The sequence below is a fragment of the Elephas maximus genome, chromosome 12 (assembly GCF_024166365.1).
Source record: "Elephas maximus indicus isolate mEleMax1 chromosome 12, mEleMax1 primary haplotype, whole genome shotgun sequence".
Classification (NCBI taxonomy): Eukaryota; Metazoa; Chordata; class Mammalia; order Proboscidea; family Elephantidae; genus Elephas; species Elephas maximus.
The window spans coordinates 59,927,983-59,947,967 of record NC_064830.1 but is presented as its reverse complement, the minus strand read 5'-3'; the positions used below and the strand labels follow the sequence as shown (position 1 = coordinate 59,947,967).

The following is a 19,985-nucleotide window of genomic DNA, read 5'->3' as shown; positions in this document are numbered from 1 at the left end:
GTCCAAGGTCGGCCAGCAAGTGGTGGAGTCAGATTTACACTTTGGGCTTTCTGAGAAGCTCAGCTTCTTACAACTCTGTTCTGAGGATGCCTGGCTACTTCTGAGACTCAGAAAAATGTACTTAAAAACATCATCAGGAAACATTCTGCGGCAAGATGGAAAACTTAAGGGCTCTTATATGTCTTCCTTACATTTTTGTGTGTTGCCAGGCGGAAACCCCAGGTTCTGTTGAGCATGACTTTCGTATTGGTCAATAAATGAGAGACCAAGGTGGGAAAGCAGAAAGGAACCTTTATTTCATTGTAAAATGAAAGGCATCAGTTAGAGCTGCTGCTGCCATGGCTGCTCAGCGAGGGCAAGGGGAAAGTTTACTTTCAAAGAGTTTACAAGTGAGGAGTTCATACAAGTTATGTCAGCAATTCTTAATCGTACTACGAAAGCGCAGTTCGTCACCAGGACTTTTTTTTATAATGATTCTTATTGCGCTTTAAATGAAAGTTTTCAAATCAAGTCAGTCTCTCACACAAAAACCCATATACACCTTGCTACACACTCCCAATTACTCTCCCCCAATGAGACAGTCTGCTCTCTCCCTCCACTCCCTCTTCTCTTGTCCTTTTCTCCAGCTTTTAACCCCCTCCACCCTCTCATCTCCCCTCCAGGCAGGAAATACCAACATAGTCTCAAGTGTCCACCTGATCCAAGAAGCTCACTCCTCACCAGCATCCCTCTCCAACCCACTGTCCAGTCCAATCCATGTCTGAAGAGTTGGCTTCGGGAATGGTTCCTGTCCTGGGGCAACAGAAGGTCTGGGTGCAGTGACCACCGGGGTCCTTCCAGCCTCAGTCAGACCACTAAGTCTGGTCTTATGAGAATTTGGGGTCTGCATCCCACTGCTATCCTACTCCCTCAGGGGTTCTCTGTTGTGTTCCCCGTCAGGGCAGTCATCGGTTGTAGCCGGGCACCATCTAGTTCTCCTGGTTTCAGGATGATGTAGTCGCTGGTTCATGTGGCCCTTTCCATCACCAGGATTTTTACGGGGCAGGCCAAGCAAGCTGTTTAAAGCATTTGAATTTTCTGAAGCCTGTGGACTTCTGCCTTATGTGTGTACACATTCACATATAAAACATCCCAGATTCAGTATGAGAAAATTGCATCCCTGCCTGGTCACCCTAGCTGGGAGGCAACAGAAGATTATTCCCCAGGGTCTCCTCCTGTCTGCTGGCGTCTGAGGCAGCTTCTCAAAACTGCAAAAGGTTGGGGTCTGCAGCCCATAGTTACAAGCAAGAATCAGAGTCGCTGCGCTCCGACCATCACCCCTAACATAGGAACATAAAATGGCGGCCGTGCTCCGAGGCCAAGCCACATACGGGTTCTGTGGCACGCCGGAACTACAACTCCCAGAATGCTCCCGGCCGAAGGCCGCCGGTCGCTGTGGCCCTAGGCTCTGTATTATTGCCCCCGCCCCCCAACCCTCCCAACCGTGGAAGGCCTACGGACACGTCTCCAGCCTTCCTCGCACTGGCCGATGGAACTCGCAGTTTTTCGGCCTCAAGGTTGAATCTCTCTGGGGCCTTAAGAAACTACACTTCCCAGTGGCATTTGGGCACAAGCGCACAAGGCCGTGGGGCATACTACGGTTCCCGGAGGGCCCTGCGACGCGCGCGATTGCGTGATGACGCGCTGAGCGAGTCGTGCTGACGTGCAGCGCGTGCAGCGCGGCCCAGGCGGGGTACCAGTGGCGCAGTTGGAGCCCGCTGCGGCCCGAGTAAGCGAGGAGACGTCAGCATCGGCTGAGGCGGGCAGACCAGCGAGGCGTGGCGGCGGCAGCGGCGGCTCCGGGCCTCAGGGGACTCGGGAGCTCGAGCAGCGGCAGCGGCGGGACCTCTCCCGATCAGAAAAGGCAGGCGGCGGCGGCGGCGGCGGCGGCGGCGGGTGAGAGGGTGAGGGAGCGCGTGAGCTGGGTGGGGGAGGGGCGGCCGCGGCGCGAGGCCAAAGCGCGCGGAGAACGGCCCAGGCCGCCTCGCGCACGCGCTCTCGGCACCCCCGGCTTGTGTGGACGTCTTAGCCTGCCTGCTTCCCCTCCCCCCTCCTGCGGCTCCTGTTGCGCGCGGGCTTCGACTCCCCGCTCTTCCCCCATGGTAACGGCGCGCGCCGCTGACCGCCCTCGTGCTCGCGCGCTCCGGTCGCGGCGGGCGCGCGCGCTCCTCGGTTCCTCGCCGCTGCCCGCGCGTGCGGCCCGGGAGGGCCTTGTCGGCGTTTCTGAGGTGCGGGTGGTTGGGTGGCGGAGGGCCTGACCCCAGGTCCTTGCCCCCGCCCCCGGTCTTTTTCCCCCGCTTTTCTCTCGGGTGGTAGGCTCCGCCGACCCCCCGGGAGGCCCGGGTTCATCCCACTCCTCCTAGACTGCGGGGCGCTGCGCCGCCCCCTCCCCCACCCCGGGAGGCCGAAAATAGGCCTCGGCGGCCCAGACGGCGCAGTAGGGCCTGGAAACAGTGCCTCATGAAGCACAGCGCGTGGACTGGGTACTATTTTCCATGGAGTATTTGGGGTGGGGGGCGTACTTTAGAAGAGCCCATGTATTCAGCTCAGATCTTAGATTTATAGAGTGCGCACCGCGTGGTCCTTTTTTCTCCACTTTTTTTTTTCCGTCACTTCTCCAAATTCGTGCTAAAGCGTGGGAGGCTGTCCAGTCCTTGGTTGTGGAGAAAACGCCGGAATCTGTTTGAGAGGTCTGGCGTTCTGCTTCAAGCACTGTTTGGTGCAACGTTTCTGAGTCTTTTTTTTACAGAGTCTCAGTTACTACTCACACATCTCTGTATTCTGGATCGAGAAATTTAAAAGTTTGTTCTGTGGTCTTTCCTTGTGTAATCGTGTTCTGTCGAGCCCACTCAGCCACTGTAATGCCCCAGCCCTGAGCGTGTTGTCCGTATCTTGCATTTTCTTGGGCATTCTGCCTCTCTTCTTGGTGCATTTTCTCTTCTTGAGTGCCTGTACTGAATTTTAGTTTTTTCCTCTGCCTCTTTTATTTGGCACCCCGATAATTTTCCCACAGAAAAAAATTCTCCTGTTTTTGCAGCTCGCTTTTACTTAGTGCCTGTACCTTGGGTACATTTTGCATATCCACAATTTATGGACCTAGTTATAAGAATCTGTGTTTTATAAAGTGGCGTGGTGGTTTGTATGTGTGTGGTTGATATTCCCCTTTGCATGGCTGCTTTCCTTTTAGTGTTTTGAGCGCTGCCTTGGATGCCATGGTATTGGGTTTTTCTTTTTTGGCTCCTCCCCTAAAAGTTCTGTAATTCGTTGTGCCGTAATACCCTTATCAACTTAGCAGCTGCTAGGGAGTGGGCGGATTTTTGTGTGAGGTGGTATGGAAGTGTGCCTGAATGGTTAACTGAAGAATTTCAGGTCAGAAGCATTCTCTAAGGGAGCAGCAGATTTTAGGCAGGCCATAGAGGAAAGAAGGACTTAGGTGTGGAGAGTGGGAAGGATTGGTATTTAAGAAAATAGAAATAAAGATTGGAAGGCAGAACATCTATTTTCTGTGCTGTAAAGGAAGTTTTTTTTGTTTAATCTTTTTGTGCATTTGCATTTGCTTTCCCTAGATAATGACCTCACCTGTTCCTCCTTTAACCTGGTATAGTTCCTTTTTTTCCTCCTTCATTCTTTTGGGTCTGCTGCTTGGGTTGAGTGGTCATTCTGGAATCTCCGTTCTTTTCAGCATCTTTCCTCCTTTTTTCTCTTACCACTTTAGTGCATTTTCTAGTTATTCATGTGATAATCCTTTGTTTTGAAGTTTAAGTGTAACTTTTTTTATCTGATTATTTCATTTGCTTTTCCTCACCTCTGCCTAATGTGTCTTCTTTGCCTGAGCCTTGGGTCTTTTCCTGTGATAGTTTGCCCTCACACATTTATGCTTTGTAAAACTGTCTTGGCGAGGATGGGCGAGAGAAAGGAACGAAGAGTGTAACATACAGCAGGAGACAGGAATATGTGTGGCTAAGAAATCTGAGTAGAAAAATGGGGGCCTGGCGCTCTTTAGGGTCATGCGTGGGGTGGGAGGCATAGGAGTAACAGGAGAAAGGGTAAGGTGAGGCTTATAAGAGAATAACCAGAAAGTGACATTTAGGGTATCGGTAGTGAAAGCCAAGGACGGGTTAGTATGACTGAAAGTGAAGTGTAGAGAATATTGGTGGGTTTAGGGCAAATAGGGTAGAGAAGCTGTGAGAGTAGTTTTAACAGTGACTAGTTTGATATATTTAAATAGAATTTGAATTGAAAACAGGTAGTATTTAATGGGAGCTAGAGTCGACTGGTTTTTTAGTAAGATTTGGAGAGAATTACCAATCAAATGAGAAATCTTATTGAGAAGGAAATTAAGGGAAGAAAATATCAATCAGGACAGTGGAGAGGAGCTATGAATATTTAGAATCAAGGAAGTGGCCTCTTATCTGGGAGGTGAAGTATTAGAGCATTATGTATCTAAAGTTCATGTGGTTTCTGATGTGCTTGCTGGCCTTCATTCTGAGTGAAAGGCTGTACAGGACGCTTGTTTCTCTTAACCAGTCAGGCCACTTGCTCAGATGAGTATGGGCCCTTTAGTCCATTTTGTATATGTACGGTGGCCTCAAAGCCTCAGGTTGTATCTTGGAAGAGACTTGGACTACAGGCCCTAGGATGCTACAGATCTGTGTCTGGTGTTGGTCATGCCCTATTTGGAGGCCTCAGTCAGTTACCAGAGGTTAGGAAGATGCTATTTGTGTGTATTGGAACCAAAGCAGGATGAAGGGACGACAGCGGAGAGATGTGAGAGAAGTACGATTCTTGTTGGTCTAGGGTGGAAAAAGACAAAAATGTAGGTGCAAGCAGGAATGATTCAGAATTCTGTGTAAGAACACTGGGGGAAAGCCTATGAGAGCTGGTCTGTGATTTGGTGGAATGTGAGCAGTGCGGGAAGGACGAAAAAGCGAGACCTGATTAGGAGACCAGAAGGACAATGAAGTACAGTGTGCAGCTAAAGGAGGCTAGTGCAGAGATAAATGTTGAAGGAGAGCAGAGACTTCGGTGGTGGTAAGTGGTTAGTTTGGGGCCAGGGCCTGACCCGTGTCTCCCCGCTCCCCCCCAGGAGCGGTGGTGCCCCCCGGGCACGGGGCCATGTACAACGGGATCGGGCTGCCGACGCCCCGGGGCAGCGGCACCAACGGCTACGTCCAGCGCAACCTGTCCCTGGTGCGGGGCCGCCGGGGTGAGCGGCCTGACTACAAGGGAGAGGAGGAACTGCGGCGCCTGGAGGCTGCCCTGGTGAAGCGGCCTAATCCTGACATCCTGGACCACGAGCGCAAGCGGCGTGTGGAGCTGCGATGCCTCGAGCTGGAGGAGATGATGGAAGAGCAGGGGTGAGGGAGGGCTGGGGGAGAGCCAAGCTTTGAGTGAGTGCAGAGCTGGGGGAGTTAGGTACTGAGTATAGGGAGCTTAGGATTGGTTGAAAAAGGCTTGGAGAGGAGTCATAGTAGGGGAGGTGATAAATGCTGTAGAGACATAAAAAGGACACTTGCAAGTGGGAGATGAGAAAACTGCCTGGGGCATAGGTGGAACCTTGAGGGAGTCTTTGAATCATTTAGTTTTCAGTCATTTAGCTGGAGGCACATGGGGAAAGAGGAGTACTGAGGAAGAGAAATGTGCTTTGAGGGAGAGGTGGAAGGGCAGAGCCAGGCAAAGAGCTAGCTAAGCTGACAGGTATTGTTTCTGGTAGAGAAGAGGAAGGTAAATGTATTTAGGGATTGAGGCGAAGCCTTGGAAGGCAGGAGAGGCAGCACTAGGAAGAATGTCCTTCTGAGGAGACTGTGGGCTATAGTTTTGGAAAAGAAGCACATCTAGGCAGAAAACCTTTTAGAGCAGTGGTTTTTCAAACTTCAGCAGTGGCGCCCCTTTTATGTAATGCATGTTGTCCTGGTTGAAGTTGGGGAGGAGCACCCAGAACTCTGCCTGCTTAGTTTTCCTCTCTTAGCCCCTGAAGTGTAACATGTTTAAAATCCACTGTTCTAGATGGTGTAGTAAGAAGGAGGAAAGATGATGAGAAAAGATCAGAAGGATTTATGGGAAGGGCCTTTGGGTGATAACTGAGTGAAAATTCTGTGTGTGCATGGACAGGGAAGGGCCCTGTTGAGAAGAACGGATGTGTCGACCTGGAGACAGGGAAAATGTCCTGTCAAGCCCTAATCCTGGAGGGCTTTGTTCTTTAGGTACGAGGAACAGCAAATTCAGGAAAAGGTGGCGACCTTTCGACTCATGTTGCTGGAGAAGGATGTGAACCCTGGGGGCAAGGAGGAGACCCCAGGGCAGAGGCCTGCGTGAGTGCCCTTCCTGATGTCCTCTGGACTCTGTGCTGCTGCTTCTGCTGTCTTCTCTCACCTGGGACCTCCTCCCTGCCTCTGTCCTTCCATTTCCCAGACCCATGTGGCCCTGCTATACTTTTGTCCTGAATATGCATTCTGTCCCGTGCCTCTGCTCTTTGTTCACTAGCTCCTTTAGACTTTTGCTTTATTCCCTATAGTGTTACTGAGACTCACCAGTTGGCTGAATTGAATGAGAAGAAAAATGAGCGACTCCGTGCTGCCTTTGGCATCAGCGATTCCTACGTGGATGGCAGCTCTTTTGATCCTCAGCGTCGTGTTCGAGAGGCTAAACAGCCAGCACCTGAGCCCCCTAAACCTTACAGGTATGCCAGGCCCAGAGGCTAGGTGTTCACTATCAGCTTGTCTTCCCAGTCCTAAGCACCGTGCTGTTTTTTTGCAGTCTTCCCACAGTCTTCATTTTATCACATTTTGTTCTCCTGAAGTTGAAATGTCTAAGGAATTTTATCTTGGTACTGATTTCAGCTTCTTTTCATCTTTTCAGTCTTGCCCGGGAGTCCAGCAGTTCTCGCTCACCAACACCAAAGCAAAAGAAGAAGAAAAAGAAGAAAGACAGAGGACGGTAAGTCAGTTGGAAAGTTACTCTGGTAGTCAGGACGTATCTGTGGTATGCTGTTCTCTCTGGAAATTGAGAATTCTTGCTTCCAGGAATCAGGAGGCATTGAACTGTGAGGAAAGTCAGGGAGGAAGTTACTAGTCAGGTCTCTGTTGTAAGAAGAAATGTGTATGTGTGGGCTGCTTCAGTAGGGAAGGGCTGAGTCTGCAGCTGTAATTAAGAACTGGCTAGCAGCATTTTGAATATCTGGAATTTTTTTTTTCCTCCCATTTTGAGGTTTGCTGATTTAAGGAGAAGTTTTATGTGTCTTGGAGAATAAAGAGAATTATTGGGCTTAGGTCTAGGGCATTGGTGGTGGTACGGTTGGGGTGCTTTAAAAACCTTGTCTGGGGTGGATTGTAAGTGAGGGAGGGCTGGGGAAAATGTCGTGTATATTGATATTGTTTTTGAACCTATCTTTAGGAGGTCAGAGAGTAGCTCTCCTCGACGGGAGAGGAAGAAGAGCTCAAAGAAGAAGAAGCACAGGTATGAGGTTATGAGGTGGGCGTACTTGGAGTGATTAGAGAAAGCTTGATGAGCGCAGGCCTAGGGGTTGATTTATGTTTTTTTCTCTCCTCCCCCCAAAAAAGGTCAGAATCCGAGTCCAAGAAACGGAAGCATAGGTGAGAGCTCTTTGGATTATAGAGAAACATAGTGGCATGTGGGAGTGTTGCTTGATGGGTTTGCTCTTTCGTTTCCTGGCCTCCTTGAGGTTTTTTCTTCTTGGAGTACAGCTCCAGGAATGGCCTGTGTGCAGCTCAAGTCCTCGATGTTCCCGATTCCCTCTATTTCGTTTTTTGGTTTTATTCCTTTGTCTTTCTTAACGCCGTGTCTTATTTCCCAGATCGCCCACGCCAAAGAGTAAGCGTAAATCCAAGGACAAGAAGAGGAAGCGGTAAGTGAACTTACGTGCATCTGAGGGGTATGTGTTTGGAAAGTGGATGAATTTCACTGGCAGGGAGGGGAGACTCAGTTATGTCCCGGACTAGTAGAGGGTTAGAGAATGGGTGAGGGTCACCCAGTATAGGTGTGACAGCACCCTGAGCTGTGGTGGGTCTTATTTTAGGTCTCGAAGTACAACACCAGCCCCCAAGAGCCGCCGGGCTCACCGTTCAACTTCTGCTGACTCTGCTTCCTCCTCCGATACTTCCCGCAGTCGGTAAGGGGTGGTCCAGGAGGAGGGGAGGGAGAGGGACTGGTGAGTTAATCAATTTAATATTTATTGAGCGCCCACGGTGTGCTAGGCGCTGCACAGACCATTCGGAAGACACGGTCCCTGCCCTCTAGGAGCTGACAGGCTAAAGCAGCAGGATGGACAGACATATACATTTCCCCCTTCTCTTTTTATTTTTTATTTTTGTTTATTTTGTTTTTTTGTTTTGTTCTGATGTATATGGACTGCCAGAATAGGGGGGGGGTTTGTTCGTGGTGTCTGGGGGAGGAAGGAATCCTTACCCTGGCTTCCTTAATCGGGGAAGGCTTCCTGAAGGAGGTGGGCTCAGAGGTGAGTTGTGAATGGGCTGGGTGGAGGGTCTGGGGAGGTTTCGGGGCGGGGAGGGGAGGATAAAAGGGTAGAGGGAGAACGTTCTTTGGGATTGTGTTGGGAAGAGAAGGACCAGAGCGGACTGGACTTGAATTTCAGTATGAATGGTTTGAGTCTTCTGACTGAGGCAGCTTTTTGGAAGAGGGTTGTACAGTCAGCAGAGATGGATGGGAGCTGGGGAGGGGGTTTTCTAGTCTCCCTTGAGCTGATATCCCTCCTCCCTTTCCCCTTCCTCATTTGCTCCCTTTAGGTCTCGGAGTGCTGCAGCTAAAACCCATAGAATCGTCTTGACTGGGCGAAGCCCTTCTCCTCAGTCAGGATGCCAAGGGGAGGGAGCTGCACCCTGCAGGGAATCAAGTACCACTAACACAGGGCAGCCGAGTAGTCCTGAGCCCTCTACGAAGGAGCCTAGCAGCCCTCACGAAGACAAAGACAAGAAGGAGGTACCTTCCTGAGTTAAGGGTATTCATGGGGTTGCAAGGGAGTAGGCTTAGGATGTGAGTATGGAGTGGAGGGGAGAGGTAGTAAGAAATGAATTCAATTGTGTGTGCATTTTTTTTTTGCATTTTTCATTTGTATCTAGTGCAAATATCTTCAGAATTTTATATTTTTAAGCCTTCACTGCGTGTGACATAGGTTTTACATCACTGCTCTGTGTATGCACATACATAGATCGAATTGAAACAAAAATTTCTTTATTTAAATCCTGCCGGTTGTGGCTCATTAAAGTTTTTCAGTTCACTGGGTTGCTACCTACAGTCTGAAAACACGATTTTGGAATGATGTCTTCAGTAAGGCAGTCGCCAGGTTATAAATATCTGATTTACAGTTTGTATGCAAAAACAAACTGCCATAAAGCCTCTTATATTAAAAACTTGAGTTAAATACAGTATTATGTGGTGATAAATGCATGTGCTACTTTGTGATGCTCATGAAAACTGGTTTGGAAGCGTTCAAGTGCGTAGAAAGATAAAATATATAGTATGTGTTCAGACAAACGTTTGATTAACTGATGCTAAGTAAGAAATTTATGTACCTGTTGAGACTCACCTACAAATTCAACTTAAAGACGAGACTTAAGAACAGATCTTCTTTGTAACCTGGAGACTACCTGTAGCTCTTTTCTTTTGTATCTTCTGTTCTAACAGAAACCCTAGTCATTTTTGCTTGAACTATTCTAGTATAATTTAATTGCTGTATGCTAAATTCTTGCCTTTCCCGTTTATTTTCCATCTCATTATCCAGAGTTACCTTTCCAAACTTCAAGTCAGATCACCTCAGAAATTTTATTTCCTACTGGTTTTGGGTTACATTTAAAGCTTTTATAATTTGGCCTCCTATATTTTCTGCGCTCCAGTCATCCTGGTCTACTTTTTTACAGTTTAAACAAACCATGTTATCAAACGTCTGCCTTTGTGCAGTTTCGGTGTAGTTATCTATCCACAAGAGTAAAGTCATGTGCTGCCCACTTGGGGAAACTGCTTAACTTTCCACGTAAAACTTTTTTTTTTTTTGGTTATAGTGTTTTGTGAGAGTATTTGTTGTACAGTGTTTTTTTCTGTACGTTGTGGGACCCTTGGGCTAGCAGACTACGTTATGTTTTCCTTTCTGTGCTTTATATTGTGCGATCCCTTGTTATTGATTGAATAGTGCTGCTGTGATGAAGAAAAGGACCAGTTGGGGCATTGGGATGCATAGAAGAAAAGTTGCACTGGGAAGGGTGTTGGAATGCTAGGGCTGATTAATGCTTACATATGCCTTACGTATTCTTATCCCTAATTTCTCTTCCACTCTCAGAAACCTGCAACTCGACCTAGTCTCTCCCTGGAGAGGAGCAGCACAGGCCCAGAGCCACCCGTTCCCACTCTGCTCCTTGCTGAGCAACGTGGCAGCTCCCCACAACCCCTTGTAACAACTCCCTTAAGTCAGGAGCCAGTGAACCCCGCATCTGAGGTCTCCCCCACGCGGGGCCGTTCACCAGCTAAGTCTCCTGAGAAACCTCCCCAGTCTTCTTCCTCAGAGAGCTGTCCACTATCCCCTCAACCTACCAAAATTTCTCGACATGGCAGCTCTTCTCCTGAAAGTCCTAAACGTGCACCAGCTCCTGGGTCCCGCAGAGAGATTTCTTCTTCTCCCATATCCAAGAGTCGCTCACATGGCAGAGCAAAACGGGATAAATCACATTCGCCTACCCCTTCCCGTAGGATGGGGCGGTCCCGTAGCCCTGTCGCCACCAAGAGGGGGCGATCTCGGTCTCAGAGCCCTACCAAAAGAGGTCATTCTCGGTCCCGATCCCCTCAGTGGCGTAGATCCAGGTCGGCGCAGAGGTGGGGACGATCTAGAAGCCCCCAGCGGCGTGGCCGCTCTAGGTCTCCTCAGCGACCAGGCTGGTCCAGGAGCAGAAACACCCAGAGAAGAGGCAGGTCTAGGTCAGCAAGGCGAGGCAGATCACACACTCGATCTCCAGCCACTAGGGGCAGGTCTCGTTCCAGAACACCTGCCCGGAGGGGTAGGTCCCGCTCTAGAACACCCACGCGGCGGAGATCTCGATCCAGAACATCTACCAGACGGAGGTCTCGTTCTAGAACACCAGTCCGACGGGGCAGGTCTCATTCTAGAACACCTGTTAGGCGGAGATCTAGGACCCGATCGCCAGTACGGCGTAGGTCTCGTAGTAGATCACCAGCCAGGAGAGGTGGCAGGTCATGCTCTAGAACCCCAGCCAGACGTGGCAGGTCACGCTCTAGAACCCCAGGCAAACGCAGTGGCAGGTCATGCTCTAGGACACCAGCTAGACGCAGTGGCAGGTCATGCTCTAGGACACCTGCCAGGAGAGGGAGGTCTCGGTCTAGAACACCAGCAAGACGAGGGAGATCCCGTAGTAGGAGTCTGGCTAGACGGGGAAGATCTCACACTAGAACACCACAAAGAAGAGGCAGGTCTGGCTCATCAGAACGGAAGAACAAATCCAGAGCGTCTCAGAGAAGGAGCAGGTCCACCTCCAGCCTGGAAGTGAAAAAATCTTGCATTTCGTCACGGCGTAGCAGGTCTTTTTCTTCACCAAGATCCAAAGCAAAATCTCGCTTGTCTTTGAGGCGAAGCCTTTCAGGGTCTTCTCCATGTGCTAAACAGAATTCTCAGACGCCACCTAGACGCAGTCGCTCTGGGTCATCTAGACCTAAAGCAAAATCTAGAACACCATCAAGACGAAGTCATTGTGGCTTTTCACCTTCTAATCAGAAATCTAAAACACCATCAAGGCAGAGTTGTTCTAATTCATCTCCTCATCCTAAAGTAAAATCTGGAACACCACCAAGGCAAGGGTCCACGACAGGTCCCCAGGCAAATGAACAGTCTGCATCACCACAAAGACAGAGCTGTTCCGGATTGTCACCAGACCCTGAGGGGAAATCTGGCACATCTCCGAGACATAGCCAACTTGGGACATCTCCACAACCCAAAATGAAAGCGGTGACTTCACTAAGACGAAGCCATTCTGGCTCGTCTTCTCCAAGTCCTAGTAGGGTGACCTCTAGAACACCTCCAGGGCAAAGCAGATCAGAGTCTCCCTGCTCCAAGGTGGAATCTAGATTGTTGCCAAGGCAGAGCCATTCTAGATCCTCCTCGCCAGATACCAAAGTGAAACCTGGAACACCACCAAGACAAAGTCACTCAGGGTCTTCTTCACCGTGCTCCAAAGTAAAGCCCAAAACTCCACCAAGGCAATGTTTGTCTGGATCAAAGTCACCATGTCCCCAAGAGAAGTCTAAAGACTCACCAGCACAGAGTAGCTCTGGATCCCTCTCTGCGTGTCCAGGTGTAAAATCTAGCACACCACCAGAAGAGAGCTGCCTAGACTTCTCATCTCTGCAACAGAAAGGACAATCTAAAACCTCACCAGACCACACATCTGATACTTCAAGTCCAGACGTGAGACAGGCTCGCTGTGAGTCTCCATCTCTGCAGAGCAGATCTCGAACACCTACTAAGGGTTGTCAGTCCAGGTCCTCATCTCCAGTTGCTGATCTGGCACCCAGATCGCCAACAAGACAAAATAGAAGCGGGTTGTCCACAAGTCCTAGGCTGAGATTGGGTGTTTCTCCCGAGCAAAGGCCTCAGTTTGACTCCTCCCCACATCCTGGAACAGACAAATTTTTTCTAAGGCAAAATAGATCGGAGGCTTCTTCAGAATCAAGAGAGAAAGTGAGCTTATTCTCTCAGGAAGATGTTTCTGCATCATCTCCTAGATCAAGAGATAAATTTAGTCCCACTCCAGTGCAGGATAGGCCTGAGTCTTCACCAGTGCTCAGAGATACACGTAGAACCCCATCGAGGGAGAGGGGTAGCTCTGGGTCATCTCCAGATACAAAAAGTCAGAATAGTGTATTAGCTAAGCCCAGACAAGATGAGGAATTGATGGAGGTGGTAGAGAAACCTGAAGAACTCTCAAACCAGATTCTGCCCGTTCTGTCTCCAAAACTTAAAGAAGTGGCTAGAAGGAACTTTGAGTCATCTCCTGAGGTAGAAGAAAGGCCTGCTTTGTCTGTACCTCTTGATCAAAGCCAGTCACAGGCTTCTTTGGAAGCAGTAGAAGTTCCTATGGTGGTCTCAGCTTGGAGCAGGCCACAGTTTTCTCCAGAACGGAAAGAACTGTCTAACTCTCCTCCCAGGGAGAACAGCTTTGGGTCACCTTTAGAATTTGGAAACCCAGGCCCTGTTGTTACAGAAATGAATACTGGATTGTCTTTTGAGGTTAAAGAAGATTTGAATGAGCCTTTCCTTAATCAACTGGAGACGGATCCATCTCTAGATGTGAGAGAGCAATCCACAAGATCCTCTAGACGTAGCAGTACTGAGCTCTCACCAGATGCAGTAGAAAAAGCAGGAATGCCTTTGAATCAGAGCATCTGTTCGTTAGTGCTTGATGCTACACCAGGAACACCCTCAAGGGAAAGAAGTAGCTCTGCATCTTCTCCGGAACTGAAAGATGGTTTACCCAGAACCCCATCACGGAGAAGCGGGTCCGGGTCTTCTGGTCTTAGAGATGGGTCTGGGACACCCTCGAGGCATAGCCTATCTGGGTCCTCTCCTGGAACGAAAGATGTACCTAGAACGCCATCCAGGGGCAGAAGTGAGTGTGATTCTTCTCCAGAACCAAAGGCTTTGCCTCAGACTCCCAGACCAAGGAGCCGTTCTCCATCATCCCCAGAGCTCAACAACAAGTGTCTTACCCCCCAGAGGGAAAGAAGTGGATCAGAATCGTCAGTTGAACAGAAGACCTTGGCTAGGACTCCCCTTGGACAGAGAAGTCGGTCAGGATCTTCTCAAGAACTTGATGGGAAACCCAGTGCATCCCCTCAGGAACAAAGTGATTCAGATTCTTCTCCAGATTCTAAAGCTAAGATCCGAACTCCGCTTAGGCAGAGGGGCCGCTCTGGATCATCTCCTGAGGTTGAGGGCACATCCCAACCTTCTTCTCGGCACAGCAGGTCTGGCTCATCCCCTGAAGTTAAAGATAAGCCAGGAGCGGCATCCGGGGTGCGGAGTGGTTCTGATTCCTCTCCTGAACCCCAGGCTCCGGCTCCTAGGGCTCTTCTTCCCAGACGAAGCAGATCAGGTTCATCAAGTAAAGGTAGAGGCCCTTCCCCTGAAGGAAGCAGCAGTTCGGAGTCATCTGCAGAGCATCCCCCCAAATCCAGAGCTGCTCGAAGAAGCTCTAGGCCCTCTCCAGAGCCCAAGACCAAGTCTCGCACGCCACCTCGTCGTCGCAGCTCCCGGTCGTCCCCAGAGCTGACTAGGAAGGCCAGACTCTCCCGGAGAAGCTGCTCTGCTTCATCCTCACCTGAGACCCGCTCTAGAACTCCCCCGAGGCGCCGAAGAAGTCCTTCGGTGTCCTCCCCGGAGCCAGCTGAGAAGTCGAGGTCCTCACGCCGGCGGCGCTCTGCTTCATCTCCACGTACAAAGACAACTTCCAGGAGAGGCCGATCTCCTTCACCAAAGCCTCGTGGACGCCAGCGGTCCCGTTCCCGCTCACGGAGGGAGAAAACCCGGACAGCCCGACGTCACGATAGATCTGGGTCTTCTCAGTCCACCTCGCGGAGGAGACAGCGGAGTCGATCAAGGTCTCGGGTTACTAGGCGACGGAGGGGTGGCTCTGGCTACCACTCCAGGTCACCTGCCCGGCAGGAGAGTTCCCGAACCTCCTCCCGACGCCGGAGAGGCCGCTCGCGAACACCCCCAACCAGTCGGAAGCGCTCCCGCTCTCGCACATCACCAGCACTGTGGAAACGCTCCAGGTCTCCAGCCACTCACCGGCGATCCAGGTCCAGAACACCCCTGGTCAGCCGACGTCGGTCCCGATCTCGCACCTCACCAGTCAGTCGGAGACGGTCAAGGTCCAGGACATCAGTGACTCGACGGAGATCTCGGTCTAGGGCGTCCCCAGTGAGTCGCAGACGATCGAGGTCCAGGACACCGCTGGTGACCCGCCGGCGGTCTAGGTCTAGGTCACCAGTGACACGCCGGCGCTCCCGTTCCAGAACTCCACCGGTGACTCGCAGAAGGTCCAGGTCTCGGACTCCACCAGTGACCAGGAGGCGATCTCGAAGCAGAACCTCGCCTATCACACGCAGGAGATCAAGATCCAGAACATCCCCAGTTACCAGGAGGCGATCTCGGTCCCGTACATCTCCAGTAACTCGAAGGCGGTCCCGCTCTCGAACCTCGCCAGTGACACGCCGCCGCTCTAGGTCCCGCACGCCTCCAGCTATTCGCCGTCGGTCTAGGTCTCGAACGCCACTGCTGCCACGCAAACGTTCCCGCAGTCGTTCGCCGCTTGTTATCCGCCGTCGCTCCAGGTCCCGTACTCCACGAACAACTCGGGGCAAACGGTCCTTGACAAGGTCACCTCCAGCCATCCGTAGGCGTTCTGTGTCTGGAAGCAGCTCTGATGGCTCAAGGTCTGCTACTTCAGTAGGAAGAAATCACTCTGGATCACAGACGCCTCCAATGGCGCTCGGTAGCTCTAGAATGAGCTGCTTTAGTCGTCCTAGCATGTCGCCGACTCCTCTTGACCGCTGTAGGTCACCTGGAATGCTCGAGCCCCTGGGCAGCTCTAGAGCACCAGTGTCTGCTCTGCAGCAAGTGGGTGGCTCCCTGATGGATGGTCCAGGTCCACGAATTCCTGACCACCCGAGAACATCATCCGTGCCAGAAAACCATGCTCAATCCAGAATTGCGCTTGCCCTGACAGCCATCAGTCTCGGCACTGCTCGGCCTCCTCCGTCCATGTCTGCTGCAGGCCTAGCTGCCAGGATGTCCCAGGTGCCTGCTCCGGTGCCTCTCATGAGTCTCAGAACAGCCCCAGCTGCCAGCCTTGCCAGCAGGATCCCTGCAGCCTCAGCAGCAGCCATGAACCTGGCTAGCGCCAGAACACCCACCATCCCAACAGCTGTGAACCTGGCAGACTCACGCACACCAGCCACAGCCGCAGCCATGAGTCTGGCCAGCCCCAGAACGGCAGGGGCCCCTTCAGCCGTGAGCCTCACTGATCCTCGTGCCCCTGCAGCCTCAGCGGTGAACTTAGCAGGAGGCAGAACTCCAGCTGCTCTGGCAGCCTTGAGCCTCACAGGCTCTGGCACGCCCCCGGCGGCTGCAAGCTACCCCTCCAGTTCCAGAACACCCCAGGCTCCAGCACCTGCAAACCTGGTGGGCCCCAGGTCTGCTCATGCCCTAGCACCAGGGACTGTTGGCAGCTCGAGAACCCCTGCAGCTATGGCCCCTGCAAGCCTCACCAGTGCTAGGATGGCTCCAGCCCTATCGGGGGCCAACCTCACCAGCCCCAGGGTGCCTCTCTCTGCCTATGAGCGCGTCAGCAGCAGAGCCTCACCCCCGCTTCTCGACCGAGCTAGGTCTCGAACACCACCTGGAGGCTCCAGAACCCCACCGTCCCGGATGGCCTGTGAGCGGGCTCCTTCTCCTGCCTTGAGAATGGGCCAGCTTTCCTCACAGGCTGCTCTCCAGCCAGCACAGGAGCGGCCCAGATCCCCTGGCCCACCTGCTTCTTCAGACCAGTCGTCCCGTTCTTTGCCTGCCCAGAGCACCCCTGTAGCAGGGTCTCAGGCTTTCTCCTCTGGGACCGTGGCAAAGACCGCGTCCTCCGTTGGTGACCACAACAGCATGCTCTCAGGCCCTGCCCCTGGGGTATTCCACTCTGAGGGTGGGGAGCCTCCTGCCTCAGCTGGGGCCCAGCAGGCCCTGGCACTGGCCACCCTGCAGCCTGCAAAGGAGCGGCGGAGCTCGTCATCGTCTTCGTCGTCCTCTAGCTCGTCTTCGTCCTCATCCTCCTCCTCCTCATCCTCCTCTTCCTCTGGCTCCAGTTCTAGTGACTCGGAGGGCTCTAGCCTTCCCCCGCAGCCTGAGGTGGCCCTGAAGAGGTGAGGGGACTTGACTTCAGAGAACCTGCTAGGGGAGGTGGTGGGCGTGGGTGGGGGAGTGGGGCGGGAGAAACCGTGTCAGGCTTTCGGATCTTTGAGGAGGTATGGGGGACCTTGGCCCTTAAGCTGGGTGTAGAAGAGAATGCTGGGGTGGGGGCTGGTGGGTGAGGCTGGGACAGGTGAAAGTCGCAGAAGGTTAATTCTCTAGAGGATAATGATAAGTTTTCCGTCTCTACAGAGGACAGAACTAGAGGAAATGGACTTAATTTTACAGCAGGAGGGATGGCAGTTAGACCTCAAGAGGAACTCCTTGGGCTGGAAGGATCTTCAGAGGTCATCCCATCCCTCTTCTGCCTCCAGGCAGGAAGGCCCCGCCCCCAGCCAGCCTGCACTTGGGCCTCCCCAAGCTGCGGCTCTCCAGAGGAAGGAGGCCCCAGGTTTCCACACCTGAGCCCAGGGCCTTATTCCTCTATCAGGGACAGTCTTGAGGTTTAACCTCGTCCTTTGTGCTGCAGGCACCCAGCCTGTTGCTTGTGTTAGCAGAGGTCGGGCCACTTCTACGAGAGAGCTCACTGGCTCTTGGGCGCCAGAGCTCCCAGGGCATATCTCAGGCACCCCTCCTCCACTGCCCTTCTTCCAGGCCAAGGAAGGTAAGGGTTGGGGCTGGGGCTGCCTGTCTCCCTGTGACCAGTTCTCTTCTCCCACAGGGTCCCCAGCCCTGCCCTAGCCCCAAAGGAAGCTGTTCGAGAGGGACGTCCCCAAGAGTTGACCCCAGCCAAAAGGAAGAGGCGCTCTAGCAGCTCCAGTTCCAGCTCTTCCTCTTCCTCTTCTTCCTCTTCTTCCTCTTCTTCATCCTCTTCCTCTTCCTCCTCGTCGTCGTCTTCCTCTTCCTCCTCCTCCTCCTCCTCCTCCTCCTCCCCTGCTAAGCCTGGCCCTCAGGCCTTGCCCAAACCTGCAAGCCCCAAGAAGGCACCCCCTGGCGAGAGGAGGTGAGTGGTCCCTGCCTGATGGAGGGGGATGAGGTGACTTAGTAGAGAGAGGACCCTGGGTCGCCAGCTGCCAGCCGGAGGTCCATGTGGACGCTGTTGTCTGGCTGTGGGGGAGGAATTGGGCTCTCCTCCCCACCTGCTCTGCTGTGCCTGAGACTGGGCAGGCCTTAGTGCTGTCCTCCCCGACACCTAGTCTAACAGGCCCAGGGATTCTAGCTTTGGAATCTCCCCATTGCCGCCGTCGGGCCTCTGGTCTGGCTGCCGTCATCTTCTCCCCCAACTCTGTCCACAGCCTTCTCCCTGTCTCCTTGCCTCCACGCCATTCTCTTCCACATGTAGCCAGAGGGATCTTTCTAAAACGCACATCTGGTTACTTCCCTCCACTCCACAAATCCTCCCGGGACGCCCTGTGGCCTGCAGGATAAAGCCCCACCTCTGCGTGGATGGCGCGTGAGGCTCCTCACCAGCGGCCTTGCCTGCCCGCATCTCCTCTGTCCGCCCCCACATGCCCTGCATTCCAGGGGCCACCATGCTCTTGGGCCCATGCCTTTGGACATGCTGCTCCTCGGCCTGGAACCCCCTTGTCTGCCTGGTGGACTCCTCGGTCTGCAAGACTCCATCCGCCTAGACAGCACCTTCGTGACGACTGCCCTGCCCCACCTCACCCCACCACCCAGGGTCCCCCAGACCCATGTGCAGCCCACCTACAGGGGCTGCTCCCCACACATGGGCAGAAACTGCCCTCTTGTTGACTCGCCTCCTCTACCTGGCTGAGCTTCTCCAAGGGTAGGGCCTTCTTTCTCTCTGCCTCCCCCGCTGCACCCTGTGCCCACCTGCTGGGCGCTCGGTGGATGGTGTGCGGGCGGATGGGTGAGTGAGCGCGTACAGGTGGGTCTCAGGCTGCCCCAAGTGGTGCGAGGTTTGGTGGCCAGGACCTGGGAGGGTGGTCCTGCGTGCTGGCTGGTGGACTTGGTAGGGTTTGATGCTATGTGGACTCACTCTGCTCCCCAGGTCCCGCAGTCCCCGGAAGCCAATAGACTCGCTCCGGGACTCGCGGTCCCTCAGCTACTCGCCTGCAGAGCGTCACCGTCCCTCACCGCAGCCTTCACCCCGGGACCAGCAGAGGTAGGTGTGTGGGTCGGTAATTGTCTCCCACCCATAGCCAGCTTTGGAAAGCACCCTCGTGTGGCCATTATGTGCTTTTGCGAAATATGTAGGGAACTCCTGTGTGGCTTGGGTGCTAGGAGTGAATGATGGTGTCCCTGTGGTCAGATGTCTGTTGTGTTGCAGCAGCAGCAGTGAACGGGGTTCCCGGAGAGGCCAGCGTGGGGACAGCCACTCCCCAAGCCACAAGCACAGGAGGGAGACACCCAGCCCCCGCCTTGTGCGCCACCGCTCCTCCAGGTGTGTGTCCTTTGCTGCACTCCGGGCTGGGACCCTGGGACTGAAAGGATGAAGGCTTCTTCTTTGAGAGCTGGTTCTTGGGGTGGCCCCATCCTGGGCCTGGCTGGAAGCTTCCCTGTGGCCTGGGTTCTCTGCATTGACTACGTATCTTCTCTGTTGCAGGTCTCCATAAATCTCTTTGGGGGAACTCAACACACCCCATGGTCTGGAGCCATGGGTGGGATCCTATGTGCCCCCACTTAAACCATGGCAGCGTCTAACGGGGAGGGCTCCTTTTACCTCCCCCCCCCCTTTTTTTCTTTGTTCCTGTGAAATGTTAATCTCTGTGAGTTTTTCTTGGTTCATGTGTTTTGGGGGGTTTGGGGTGGGAGGGATTAAGAATGGGAGCTGGGGGAGGGGAGGGGAGGATGGTTGGGCCCCCACTGCCTTGATCAGAGGGGCTGGGAGGCTCTGCCTGCCCTTCACCCCTGAGTTGCTGGGGGCTAGGGACTTGGCCCTTTGGCAAGGAGTTCCTGGAGGGGCGGGGGGCAGGAGTTGAAATCAGTTGGCATCTACTGCCCTGGGTGGGGTCGTGGCCCCTTCCCCCAACTTTTCTTCATGTTTCTT

The 19,985-nt window shown here is 53.0% G+C and overlaps 1 protein-coding gene across 5 annotated transcripts; it reads left to right on the top strand.

Annotated features, from left to right (window-relative positions):
- The first annotated feature begins 1,820 nt into the window (after window positions 1-1,820).
- Window positions 1,821-19,731, top strand: SRRM2 (serine/arginine repetitive matrix 2). Of its 5 annotated transcripts, XM_049903292.1 has the most exons (15): window positions 1,821-1,903; window positions 5,126-5,396; window positions 6,243-6,350; window positions 6,554-6,718; window positions 6,898-6,975; window positions 7,432-7,494; window positions 7,599-7,631; window positions 7,853-7,903; window positions 8,075-8,167; window positions 8,802-8,994; window positions 10,349-16,986; window positions 17,694-17,975; window positions 18,987-19,100; window positions 19,266-19,379; window positions 19,542-19,731. In XM_049903292.1, the coding sequence occupies exons 2-15, from the start codon at window positions 5,155-5,157 to the stop codon at window positions 19,549-19,551; spliced, it is 8,184 nt and encodes a 2,727-aa protein (XP_049759249.1). In that variant the 5' UTR covers window positions 1,821-1,903; window positions 5,126-5,154; the 3' UTR covers window positions 19,552-19,731. The 5 variants fall into 5 exon arrangements, 4 of the variants coding, with proteins under 4 accessions (XP_049759249.1, XP_049759250.1, XP_049759251.1 ...); XM_049903293.1 differs by lacking the exon at window positions 1,821-1,903 and having other exon boundaries at window positions 19,269-19,379; XM_049903294.1 differs by lacking the exons at window positions 1,821-1,903; window positions 19,266-19,379; window positions 19,542-19,731 and having other exon boundaries at window positions 18,268-19,080.
- The last annotated feature ends 254 nt before the right edge of the window (window positions 19,732-19,985 follow it).

Coding starts and splice junctions, on each gene's coding strand:
- SRRM2 (XM_049903292.1), top strand. CDS start 5,155: ATGTACAACGGGATCGGGCTGCCGACGCCCCGGGGCAGCGGCACCAAC. Junction 7,632..7,852: donor TCCAAGAAACGGAAGCATAG/GTGAGAGCTCTT, acceptor CTTATTTCCCAG/ATCGCCCACGCCAAAGAGTA. Junction 19,101..19,265: donor TCACCCCGGGACCAGCAGAG/GTAGGTGTGTGG, acceptor GTTGTGTTGCAG/CAGCAGCAGTGAACGGGGTT.